Source organism: Bos indicus x Bos taurus, chromosome 10 (genome assembly GCF_003369695.1).
Source record: "Bos indicus x Bos taurus breed Angus x Brahman F1 hybrid chromosome 10, Bos_hybrid_MaternalHap_v2.0, whole genome shotgun sequence".
In the NCBI taxonomy this organism is placed as follows: domain Eukaryota; kingdom Metazoa; phylum Chordata; class Mammalia; order Artiodactyla; family Bovidae; genus Bos; species Bos indicus x Bos taurus.
In genome coordinates, this window is record NC_040085.1 from 45,321,884 (window position 1) to 45,335,963 (window position 14,080).

Below are 14,080 nucleotides of genomic sequence, written 5' to 3' on the forward strand. Positions count from 1 at the left end.
GTCATGTAAGTGTGTAATGAAGACTATTTTAAAACATGTTTTTCTTTTGAACTGTGGTGTTGGAGAAGACTCTTGATGGTCCCTTGGACTGCAAGGAGATCCAACCAGTCCATTCTGAAGGAGATCAGCCCTGGGATTTCTTTGGAAGGAAAGATGCTAAGGCTGAAACTCCAGTACTTTGGCCACTTCATGTGAAGAGTTGCTGCTACTGCTGCTAAGTCGCTTCAGTCATTTCCGACTCTGTGCGACCCCATAGACGGCAGCCCACAAGGCTCCCCCGTCCCTGGGATTCTCCAGGCAAGAACACTGGAGTGGGTTGCCATTTCCTTCTCCAATGCAGGAAAGTGAAAAGTGAAAGTGAAGTTGCTGAGTCTTGTACAACTCTTAGCGACCCCACGGGCTGCGGCCCACCAGGCTCCTCCATCCATGGGATTTTCCAGGCAAGAGTGCTGGAGTGGGGTGCCATCATTGGAAAAGACTCTGATGCTGGGAGGGATTGGGGGCAGGAGGAGAAGGGGACAACAGAGGATGAGATGGCTGGATGGCATCGCTGACTCAATGGACGTGAGTCTGGGTGAACTCCAGGAGCTGGTGATGGACAAGGAGGCCTGGTGTGCTGTGATTCATGGGGTCACAAAGAGTCGGACACGACTGAGCGGCTGAACTGAACTGAACTGAACTGAAACATTTTAATATATTAAATATGGACAGAAGTATAGAGGGTATATTTGATGGAACAAATAAAATTCAATATAGAAAATCTGATAAAATTTTATTAGATCTATACTGTTAATCAGATACTGTGCTACATACTAAAGATATAAAATAGGCTATAGACTATAGCCTACTGGAGGGCTTATAGTAGAATGGCTGAACGTGAAATAAACCCTTTTATATTACAATTAGGGACTCTCTGAAATCTGGAAAGGACAAATTTAGGTCATAAGAAAAGTTTTACCAGTTAACTTACAAAATTCTATCATAAGAGACAACACAGACTAAAAACAGAAATTAATCAAATGTTTTAAATTTATGAGTGAGGAATTTACAACAGGATAGCACTATCATAGAGTTTTTGGGTTTTTTCTAACAATTGTAATACCCTGAAACACTTATTTTCTCAGTCTTCCCTAAAGTTGAACCTTTGAAAACAATCACCTCACATTTTTTTCCTTTCTGTGTTTTAAAACTTTGCCTAAAGCCATAACAATGATGAATGTGGGAAAATATGAATGAATATGAGCCACTGTAGGACTGCAGTTTTACTACTACTGATTTTTTCTGCTATTTGTTAAATTCTTGGTTGCCAATCACCCAATTTTCTTCAAGGGGGAGTATAATTTCAAGTTTATACCTATATATATCTTCTACATTTAAAATAGATTATATAATATTAAAATCACTAAATTAATATAACTAATAATCTCCATAAAGAATAAAACTGATATAAATAAATCTATAAACAAAGAGTTTGAAAGAGTATTTTGCCATTTTGTTCCTAAATTCATATTATGATAATTAACATAAAATATAAATTAGGGAAGGGTGCTGATAAAAGGATCACTACTTCTTTAAAGCCAATAGTTCAACTGCTTCTTAGAATTTTTCTTAAACGTACTGTTAATGTGGTGAAATTTTAAATTTAAACATAAGATATATTTAAAAAATATATTTGCAGTCATATAAAAATCTGTCATAAACACACAGTATTTTGTTTATATTGCAACTTCTGGTAAGGATTTTAAATCAGGAAGACTGAAGTTCTGCACTGGTCTTTTAAAATTTAGGCTTGAACATTTCTGCTCACACAAAATTATACAAAAAGATTATTGTTACATCATACCTGTGGAGCATTAAATACCAGCTTAGACTCAATTTTATCATCTTGGCACTAACCCTGATGCTGGGAAAGATTGAGGGCGGGAAGAAAAGGGGACGACAGAGGATAAGATGGTTGGATGGCATCACTGACTCAATGGACATGGGTTTAGGTGGACTCCGGGAGGTGGCGATGGACAGGGAGGCCTGGTGTCCTGTGGTTCACGGAGTCGCAAAGAGTTGGACATGAATGAGCAACTGAACTGAACTGAACTGAACATACTATTCTCAAAATGAATGGTAATTCAATCACAATACCTTATAGTTTTAGAACTTATTTTAAACACGGTACTTTTTGTCTGACATGTTGATAAGAAATCCAAGTGGCTGTCAGTGTTTGTTTCAACTTTGAAACAAAACTTCCAGTCATTTTTCAAGAGTCTAGATCATCTCAATGGAAGCACATCCTGAGACTGCAAGACAAGACTTGAAACAAAGTGCTGGTATTATTTGCAAATACTTTGCACTCAAGATTTTCTCAAGTCTGTGCAACAGAAATGAACTAAATTTTGAGGTTGATATGAAACTGCAACTATGATCTGTAATTTCTAATTTCAAGTTTTTGTATTAATTACAATAGCCTTACCGATTTCAATAAGAACTGATACAAACTTGATAAATGATACAAGTTTAACCATATCACTTTACACTTATAAAATATTCACTGGCTTTATAAATTGAAGGTTAACATAAGATTTCATTTGAAAACAAGTTTCTACTGTGAAAAATGTTTGGAAATCCTTGCTTTAAGTAACGAATTCCAATAGAACTGAAATGACTTAGTATACCTATTTGGCTTTAACTACAGATTTCCTGGAGGAGAGCATGGCACCCCACCCCAGTATTCTTGCCTGGAGAATCCCATGGGCAGAGAAGCCTGGCAGGTTATAGTCCATGGGGTTGCACAGAGTAGGATACAACTGAGGCGACTTAACACACACACAGATTTCCTACCTTACACAGTGATTCAATGTAACATACTAGCTTTTCGATCTTATTAGAACTAGATTATCTAACATTCAAATTCAAGAAATTTTGCAATATTGAAATGAGTTTTCTTTTTGCTATCTGGACACTGGTGAAAGTATGTAATAAGGGTTACTTTGAAAGTGAACTTATATAAAGGTTCCAGTGATATGTTTCTTCCCTAGCTGATACGTCTTCCACTGTAAGAACCTGTGTTCTTCTTGCCTTCTACTGTCAAACAAAGGAATCATACTGAAGAAAATGAAGCTCTGCTTGCTTACTTCCAGCTCCAGTACTTTTGAGCCTAGTGGTCCCCTCATGTATTACAGAATAGTATCTCCAAAGAACATGCCAAACAACTTAAACACAGTCAAACAAAAGTTCCAATGATATGTTTCTTCCCTGGCTGATACTTCTTCCACTGCAAGAACCTGTGTTCTTCTTGCCTTCTTTTGTCAAACAAAGGAAGAATACTGAAGAAAATGAAGCTCTTCTTGCTTTCTTCCAGCTCCAATAATTTTGAGCCCAGTGGTCCCCACCTATATTACAGAATAGTATCTCAAAAGAATGTGCCAAACAATGCAAACACACTGAAACTATGAAATAGAAGATTTAGTCCTAATGGCATACTCTAGACATCATTTGCTGAATGATTTCCAAAATATAACTTAATTGTAAAATATAAACAAATGAGGGAAGATGCATCAATAACAAATTCACTTGAAAGTCAATTTTTTCAAGGAAAATACTAAGTCATGATTCTTCATAGGTGTGTAGAATGGTGTCCATATTTCTTTCTTCATGTTATATGGTTTAGTCACCAAGTCGTGTTCAACTTTTGTGACCCCATGGACTGTATATAGGTTCATATAAAAGAGAGATCAGCAAAGTATGGCCTGTGGGTCAAATATGGCTATGGGCTGAAAATGGTTTTTACATTTTTAAAAGTGCGTAAAAAAAAAAGAAAACAAAGAATATGCCTGAAAAGCCATTGATAGTGACCAATGAATATATGCATAAGGGCAAATTACCTATTTTAATATAACAAAAATTGGGTTGTTACCTGCTCATAGTTTAAACGCTGAATTTCTGAAATTTCTTTTGGCTTTGTATCAAGCATGTAATCTCCTGTAAAAAGAAATTGTAAAGTTGCCTTTTAAAAACATCACTTTTTTTCTAATTATAAAGGTAATGTATTTAAATTATAAACTGTAACAATAAGTAACATAAAAAAGAGCCCCCACCCAATTCTATTCAGAGAAAATTATCAGAGAAAATCAATGTTAACTGTTAGCTAAGATCTTATATTTTTCTCAGTGTACATCCTATGTTTTGAATTTATTTTTCTTCCTTCATGAGCATCTTTCCACATCACTACAATAAAACTCTAAAAGGCTTTACAAAGTTTCACGGATATCAGCAATATAATTGTTACCCCAATACCTTTCCAAGAATGGGTGTTATCAGTCTTCTGAATGTTGTTTTTCTTAGAAGTAAACAAAAACTTTTTTGCATTTAAGAAATTGATATATTAGTGATTACTAGTAGGGAGAGGGAAAGGAGAAAGGCAAGAAAGTGGTATGGAATTGAGATACAAAGTACTATGTATAAAATAGATAAGCAACAAGCATATATTGTATAGCACAGGGAATTATAGCCACTATTGTATAATTTTAAGTGGAGTATAATCTGTAAAGATACCAAATCACTAGGCTGTACATCTGAAACTGTTGTAAACCAACTATTCACCCCTCCAAATTGATATCTTTTTATATATGTATTTTTATTTGGTATCACCTTTTTAATATATAAATGACTTTTAGTATACGTGACACTTTTAAAATATATGTAGCATCATTTTAATATATGCAGTACCTTTTGATCTATGTTTTGCTTTTTAAAATATATATTAGTTATATATACTTTTCTTCAAATTGCCTGCCTATACGCCAAAATCACTGCAGATGGTGCAGCCATGAAATTAAAAGACGCTTACTCCTTGGAAGTTGACCAACCTAGATAGCATATTCAAAAGCAGAGACATTACTTTGCCAACAAAGGTCTGTCTAGTCAAGGCTATGGTTTTTCCAGTAGTCATGTATGGATGTGAGAGTTGGGCTGTGAAGAAAGCTGAGCGCCAAAAAGTTGATGCTTTTGAACTGTGGTGTTGGAGAAGACTCTTGAGAGTCCCTTGGACTGCAAGGAGATCCAACCAGTCCATGCTGAAGGAGATCAGCCCTGGGATTTCTTTGGAAGGAATGATGCTAAAGCTGAAACTCCAGTACTCTGGCCACCTCATGTGAAGAGTTGACTCATTGGAAAAGACTCTGATGCTGGGAAGGATTGGGGGCAGGAAGAGAAGGGGACGACAGAGGATGAGATGGCTGGATGGCATCACCAACTCGATGGACGTGAGTCCAGTGAACTCTGGGAGTTGGTGATGGACAGGGAGGCCTGGCGTGTTGCAATCCATGGGGCTGCAAAGAGTCGGACATGACTAAGCGACCGAACTGAACTGAACTGTTGAATTATAAAAGCTCTTTTTCAATTAGAGAAATGAGAACATTTCCTGTTAAATGTGTGGTACATTATTTTTTTCCCCATATTGGCTTCTGACTTTATGATGGTGCTTTTTTGCCTATTTTTCACTGCATAGAAATATTTAATTTTAATATAGTCACAGTCTTCTATTACAGCTTCTGAGCTTGACGTTATGTTTAGAAAGATTTTCACCTCTTCAGAGTATACGAACATTCACATATACTTTCTTCATGTAATTTTATGTTTGTTTTTTTTTATGTTTAAGTCTTTACGTTATCTGGAATTAATTTTTATATAAACAGTGATATAACCAGCTTCTCAGCCTCCCAAACCACTAACAAGTTGATAAATTGCTTTTATATAACTTTTATTTTCAAATTCAAAATAAACTTCCAAAGACTGTAGCCAGTACTCTTTCAATCTCTCCAATTTTGATAATCAAAGAATTCCTATAAACATCAATATATTATTATCTGTGGGTTTATTTAAAATTTTAAGACAGCAAAATCTAATAACAATTTTATTCCACCATAGGTAAAGGAACTCCAAAAATACTAAATTCATTCATTCACAGAAATATATAAGCAAGTATATTTAACAAATATTTTTGAAACCTTACTATAACTGGCACACTGTATATTTACATGTTGAAATTTTAATATAGCACTTAACTGAAAACTACATTGAGTAAATTTTATACATTATTTACGCAAATAATTGAGACCATATTTGCTATACTTTGATCCTATATTTCATGTAAGTTCTGTAATTATCCTGATAAAACACTGTAGTGTGTGTTTTTCTAACATTTTAGCAGGGTCAGGATGCAGAATATTATATAATTCAATACTAAATGACCCTAGGTATGCTATCATAGATTAAAGCTTATGTGTTAAGAGTATAATAATTATTGGGAAAGACTCAGATAAGCAACTTCTCTTTTCCTGAGGTCAGAAAAGATTTTGACAAGAAAAGAATGGCCTCACTAAGGGAGGCAGCCTCTTTGATGGACCCTACTGCCTGGTATTCATACCTCTGTATAATCCCCTCCCTTGACTGTGGACTGGACTCACTTCCAGTGAATAAAATACAACAGAATTAATAAAATGTCACTTACAAAATTAGAAAAGAAAATACTGTGTCTTTCATTATGGTGCTCTCTCACTTGCTCACTCTGAAAAATGCCACGTGTCATGTTCTGAGCTGCCTTATGGGAGAGGCCATGGCAAGCAACTGAAGGAGGCCTCTGGCCACAGTCAGTGAGAAACTGAGGACCTCAGTCCAACGACCTGTGAGGAACTGAATCCTGTCAACAACCAAGTAAGTAAGCTTAGAAGGAGATCCTCCTCAGCTGGGCCTGGAGATAAGACTGCAGCCCCAACTGACACACTGACTGCAACTGTGTAAGAGACCTTAAATGAGAGTCACTCAGCCACAGTCAGATTCCTGACCCTCAGGTCAAAATTCCCATTCCCCATGGTTCTTCATCTGGGTACAGGAAAGTCTTCAATGTTTTCTTTTATTATATTTCTACTAGTGCTTGCTTATTTATGCAAAATGTCTCTGGTTCCTCCAGAGAACTTCAGTCATCTCAAGAGAACAAAATCCAAATAGCTTAGAAAACTAAACAGTTAGTTCTGGCAGAAATGGCCTTGAATAAATTTTATTTTTGGCAAGGCAGAGTTTCCAGAAGCTCTCGTCTCACATCACTCTTGCTCACTTCTCCCCCACCTCCCATTAGGATCATATTACTTTCATGCTATTCCTAGTAGATGAGTACCCTCACCCAGCCTCACCCAGGACTTCCAAACCTCTTCACCTACCCCAGATCTAAACATTTCTTCATCAATTTTTCTTTTCCCTATAATTTAAAAAAATCTCTATGTCCTGCTTCTTTAGGACTTTTTAAAACATAGCAGTTGGATAAATTTAAAATACCGAGATGTACTAATTATTTTCTTTCCAAGAAAAATACCATGTTAACATTTTCTCAGTGGAATACATTTGTGCAGTTACACTGACTGTATTGTTGACAACTCCAAACAATGTGTCCATAGTACGTGATCAGTAAATATTTGCTGGGTAAGAAAAAAGAAAAAGGAAGATAGAAACAAGTAGTACAAATTTAAAATACACACCTGAGTGGTAGAAAGGGAGAAGAGATACACTTTTGAGAATACTAGCCTTTCAGCATTTAAAAAATAATACTAGAAGGTGCCCAGGTAGAGAGCACGTATTATTTAACCTTTCTGAGCTTTGGTTACCTCATCTATAAAATCCAGAGGTACTATAATTTATGATGCTTTTATTGCTACTTCAGTCTTATCTTTTCCTACGTCCATTCATATGCCTTCTGCTTCTGCTCACGGGTCTCTGCCATTACAACTGCATTCTTTAGCTACGGGAACCAACAGCAAAAGAGCTTATTTTGTCCCAGAAGACAGAACAGAAAAAGGCAAGTAGACTGATGGTAATAACAGCAGGAACAGGTTAGGTAAACAATATCAGTCTATCGTAGCACAGAGAGCAGAGCCAGGATGAAATAAGACGCTGTGGAGACGTATCACAGTTTAGGTTAGCACTGTCCAATAGAAATATAATGTAAGCCATATGCAACCTCAAATTTTTAGTAGCCATATTTTTAAAAAGTAAAAAGAAATAGGTAAAAAATTTTTAAAAATATTTATTTGGCTGTGCCGGGTTTTAGTTGTAGCACTTGAGATCTTTGATCTTTGTTGTGGCATATAGGATCTTTAGTTGTGGCATGTGGGATCTAATTCCCTGACCAGGAATCGAACCATGGCCCCCTACATTGGGAGTGCAGAGTCTTAGTCAGTGAGCCACCAGGAAGTCCCAGAATTAGGTAAAAGTAATTTTAATAATATATTTAGTGCAGTATATTAAAAATATTATCATTTAAACACATAATCATTATAAAAATTACTGATATGTTATATTCTTTTTTGAGCTAAATCTTTGAAATCCAGTATATATTTTACACTTACAGAAAATCTCAGTTCACTCTGGCAATATTTCAAGTGCTCAAAAGCCACCTGTGGCCAGTGGCTACTATGCCAGGTGGTGTAGGTTTAGGTGATTCTAGTCATGATATGAGAACAAAGAAAGTAGGACGGATAGTGGTTGGATATGGAAGAAATGGATAGGAAACTGGGCTCAAAAATACATGTTTTCTATATATATTAGGCATTCAAAAATCTATTGATATTTGACCACATCTGAGTTGCTATTACTATTTCCTAATCGGTCTCAACCAGACAATCCTAAAAACTACACTTAACATGTTGTTTACTCCTCTTGAACTAAAATACATGAAGCAGCCTACCATAGTAAACTTCTCTGCCTGGCTTCCAAAACTCCTCAGTTTAGCTGTAGCCTACTAATCCAATCTCCAATCCAACTTTCTGTAACATGCAGAGTTACCAACCACAGTCAAATTGTACTCAAATCACCCTTCTTCCAAATATGTCTTACAGGGGTTTCCCTGGTGGCTCAGTGGTAAAGAATTTGCCTGCCAATGTGGGAGACAGGGGTTCGAGCCCTGATTTGGGAAGTTGCCATGCCTCAAAACTACTAAGCCTGTGCTACTGAGCCCATGTGCCACAACTACTGAAGCCTGCATGCCCCAGAGCTTATGCCCCACAAGAGAAGCCACTGCAATGAGAAGCCCACTCACCACAGCTAGAGAATAGCTTCCACTCACCACAACTAGAGAAAACCCTGCACAGCAACAAAGACACACACAGCCCCACCCCAAAAAATAAATAAAATTAAGGGAAAAAAAATGCCTTACATTTTTTTACCTTGAGCTTGAGCTTAAAATAGTTTACACCTAGCCCTAAAACGATCTTCCTCCTTTTTCACAAGGGATCTAAGTATACCACCTTCTTTACAAGGATTCTAAGTATACCACAAAACCAAGATAAGTCACATGTTCTCTACTAAACCTTTTCCTACTTTTCACCTACTTCTCATACCCATCCATAGACAAACTTCTCAGAAGTTATCTGCATTTGAGTCTTCACTTACTTATCTCTTAGATGCTCCTCAACTCACTATTTCATTTCCATCCCGTCACTCTATTGACATTGTTTCTGTGAAGGTTACAATAACTTCCATGTTGCCAAATTATGTAGAGAATATTCTCCAGTATTCAATACTCTCTTATTCTCCCTCCTAGCACTCTTCTCTTCTTGGCTTCACTGAATCACCCTCTTCTGGCTTTTCTCCTTTCTTAGTGGCTACTTCTTCCCTTACCATTCTGTCCTCTAACCTATATATTTCAGTAGGGGTGATGCTGCCCCCACAAGAGGGCAAAAACTGATTCTGGGAGGGTAGGGGCAAAAATATCTTAGATATTATAAACGCTTGTGGCCTTCAAAGGGCCATAGAGCACGAAGAGACACACAGTATGTCTGTGGTATTAAAATTTCCTGGAGTGATTAGGACAAAGATGTCTTCAAAGGCTTATGGGGACAATACTGAAAAAAAAGGTTGAGAAACACTGTTCTACCCAATTTGGGCATGCTGGGAAACTTCAGGAGACAATCCTGCACCCACTTCTCTCTTTATTCTTTCTCTCTTAATGATCTCATGTTTCCACAGATTTAAATATAATCTTTAGACTTGTGTGTGCTCATTCACTCAGTTATGTCCAACACTTTGCGACCCCATGGACTGTAGCCTACTAGGCTCTGTCATGAAATCTTCCAGGCAATAATACTGGAGTGGGTTTCCATTTTCTTCTCCAGGGGATCTTCCCATCCATGACTTCTAAATTCCTATTTTGAATTTCAACGTCTTCTGGAACTCATGGTCTCTCAACAAAGCTGCTAAATGTTTTTTCTTAATGTTTCCTTCGCCTTCTGCCTAAATGAAATTTGGCTCTGCCTTGATGACACTGCAGTCCTTTTAAGTGATAGCTCCTTTCTTGCTTATACTTCTTTACCAGTGAGTCTGCTGGTAGCAGATATCTACTTGTTCCTTACGATCATTCTTTCCCCCCATCCTCCCTAAAACTGTTTTAAAACCTATGCCATGATATACTACTACCCATTATTCACCCACCTGGTTATAGTTCTCTACAAACTTTTAGGTCAATCTCTCTCATTCCTAGCTCACTATCTCTCTCTGATACAAATCCTGCTGTAATTTTTGATAATTTTAATGCTCATAGAGATGACCCACCTAATATTCTGGCCTTTCTGTTCCTTGACCTCTTTTCCAACAAAAATCATATATTCCACCTTATGTCAGAAACTCATTCCCTATGATCATACAATTTTGTTACTACCAGGTTCCAAAAATTCTTTGATTGTATTAGGGCCTACAATCCACTAAATCCTGTCACATTTTTCTTCAATGTATTTATATCCGCATCTCCTCTTCATGTAACTTAAATATTATGGCTCATTATTATATCACAGGTATATCTACACATAACTTCAATTCCCTAGACTCTCTTCAACATACTCACTTGGCAAAAACCCAGCTCTGGTTAAACCCTGCTTCTCCACTATTCAGGCCTATACTCATGCAGCAGAATGTGACTACAGAAATCATACCACCAATGCTGGCTGGTCTCACTAACCCCAGGGTAAAACTCAGGAATCATATTGCATCTCCTCATTCACTCTCCCACTTATCTAAGCAACTATTTTATACCTTCCTTCTCATCTTCAATAACTCCTCCTTCATTCTCACTCTCAGCTGATGACCTGATTTCCCATTTATTGAGAAAATAAAAGTACTTAAAAGACCTTCTACAAGCTACCATACCCACATCTACCCATCTACCTGTATCTTTAAAAAAATTTTTGTATTTATTTATTTTTGGCTGCGCTGAGTCTTTGCTGCTGCCTGTGGGCTTTCTTTAGTTGCAGTAAGCGAGGGCTACTCTCCAGTTGCAGTGTGTGGGCTTCTCATTGTGATGGCTTTTCTTGTTGTAGAGCTCAGGCCCTAGAGCATTCAGGCTTCAGTAGCTGTGGTGTAGGAAGGTCAATAGTTGTGGCACACATGCTCTGTGGCATGTGGGATCCTCCCAGGCCATGGAACAAACCCATGTCCCCTGCATTGGCGGCATATTCTTAACCACTAGACCACTAAGGAATTCCAACCTGCACCTATTTTTAACAGTCTATCTTCTCTTCTATTGCTAAGGATGAACTACCTGTATACCTAAGACTAATTCTTCATTTATCTAAAGTGTATTTTTCAATTCCTTTCCTCCAACTTTCTCTTGTTAAAACCAGCTTTATTGAAACATAACTCACATACCATAAAATTAACCCATTTAATGTGTACAGTTCAATGTTTTTGAACTATATTAACAGGATTGTGAAATTGTCATCATGATCTAATTTTGGAACATTTTGGCTCCCCCAAAAGAAGTTCTATACCCTTTAGCAGTCAATCTCTATTTCCCCCCTATATTCCCCAGTCCTAAGCAACCATGAAGCCTACTTTCTGTCTCTAAATTTGCCTATTTTGAACATTTCATATAAATGGAATCACATAATAAGTGGTCTTTCATGACTTGGCTTCTTTGACTTAGCACAACATCTTTAAGGTTTATATTACAGAATACATCAGTACATTTCCTTTTATGGCTGAATAATGTTTCATTATATGGATATACCATAGTTGGTTTATTCATCAGTTGATGGCTATCTGGATTGTTTCCAATTTTTTGGCATATATGAGTAATGCTGCTATGAATGTTCCTATACAAGTTTTTGTATGGACATATGTCTTTACTCCTCTTGGGGGAAGCTATAGGGTTATATGGTAATTCTATATTAGCTATTTAAGGAACTAACAAACTGTTTTCCACAGTGGCTGCATTATGTTCCATTCCTATTGGTTATGTCTTAGGACTTCTGATTTTCTCTTGTGCCTACTCCAGTCAGGTTTTCATCCTGTGGACTTACTGAAGTTACCAAGTACCTCTGTATGGCTTCAATCAGTGGTTAATTTTTAGTCTTAACCCTGCAAGGCCTATTAGCAACATTTGACTCAGATAGTCTCTCATTCTTTACTGAAACTCTTCATTTAGATTCTAGGAAATCAGTCTCCAGTTTTTCTTCTACATAGCTGAGTTTCTATCTATTCTTCCTCTTCTCCAGCTTCTAATCACTGGCATGTCCCAGATTCAGTCCACTGATGTCTTCTCTGTCTACGGATATATTATTTGTGACTCAGTGTAATGATCCTTTATATGATAGTTACTGTTCCCAAATGGGTATTTACAGGCTAGATATGCACTGTCCAACACGACAGCCAGTAGTGACATGTGGCTACATTAATTTAAATTAAAATTAAATATTCAATTTTCCTACAATTTAAAATGTAGCTGAATATTCGCTACATCAAGAGCCATATGTGGTTAGTGGCTAAGAAAATGGACAGCACAGATAAAGAACATTTCCATCAACACACAAAGGTTCACTGTACAGTGCTGATCTAGACCTGTCTTCTAGGCTCTAGATTTATATATCCCACTGCCTCCCTGATATCTCCACTGGAAAGTCAATCAGATCAGATCAGATCAGTTGCTCAGTCGTGTCCAACTCTTTGCGACCCCATGAATTGCAGCATGCCAGGCCTCCCTGTCCATCACCAACTCCCAGAGTTCACTGAGACTCACGTCCATCGAGTCAGTGATGCCATCCAGCCATCTCATCCTCTGTCGTCCCCTTCTCCTCCTGCCCCCAATCCCTCCCAGCATCACAGTCTTTTCCAATGAGTCAACTCTTCGCATGAGGTGGCCAAAGTACTGGAGTTTCAGCTTTAGCGTCATTCCTTCCAAAGAAATCCCAGGGCTGATCTCCTTCAGCATGGACTGGTTGGATCTCCTTGCAGTCCAAGGGACTCTCAAGAGTCTTCTCCAACACCACAGTTCAAAAGCATCAGTTCTTCGGCGCTCAGCCTTCTTCACAGTCCAACTCTCACATCCATACATGACTACTGGAAAAACCATAGCCTTGACTAGACGAACCTTTGTTGGCAAAGTAATGTCTCTGCTTTTGAATATGCTATCTAGGTTGGTCATAACTTTCCTTCCAAGGAGTAATAAACATCCCCAAACCAAAATCCTGATATTCTTCCGTAAACATACTCCTTCCATTTGTTCCCGTTTCAGTTGATGTTAATGCCATCCTTCCAGTTGTTCAAGCCAAAAATCACTGGGTAACTCCTGACTTCACTCTAACTCCACATTCAACTAATCAGCAAATTCTGTCTGCTCTATACTCAGAATCTGACCATATTTTATAATCTCACTTCTGTTACCCTGTTTGAAGCCAGAGAATTCTTGTTAAAGAATCTTAAAGTCAGATCATGTCAGTCCTCAGTTCAAAATACTTTAATGGCTTCTCAGATCACCCACAGCAAAAGTCAAAGTTGCTATAAAGGCCTAGGATACTCCATATGATATGATTCCATTGTCTCTAACCTCATCTCCTGACACTTTCCCTTTGCAGTCCTGGGCAGTCCTTCTGGCTGTTCCTCAAAAACACTAAGCATATTTCAGCCTTTTTCTATGAAATATAATTTAGAAATCACAAAGTTTAAGAATCACCAAGCTAGAGTAAAAAGAGGTATAAACAGAAACTTTATTTTCAGATATCTAGATAGTGAAGTAATCTACATTTAATGATGAGGTTCCCTAGCCAGTGAA

General features: G+C 37.5%; 1 protein-coding gene across 2 annotated transcripts in view; it reads right to left on the reverse strand.

Moving 5' to 3' along the window:
* Positions 1-14,080, reverse strand: part of MINDY2 (MINDY lysine 48 deubiquitinase 2) — a 76,594-nt gene that overhangs the window by 42,858 nt on the left and 19,656 nt on the right. For both annotated transcript variants that reach the window (XM_027553889.1, XM_027553888.1), the window contains exon 3: positions 3,908-3,972. In XM_027553889.1, coding sequence (XP_027409690.1) covers positions 3,908-3,972 — 65 coding nt within the window. The remainder of the gene's footprint in view (positions 1-3,907; positions 3,973-14,080) is intronic.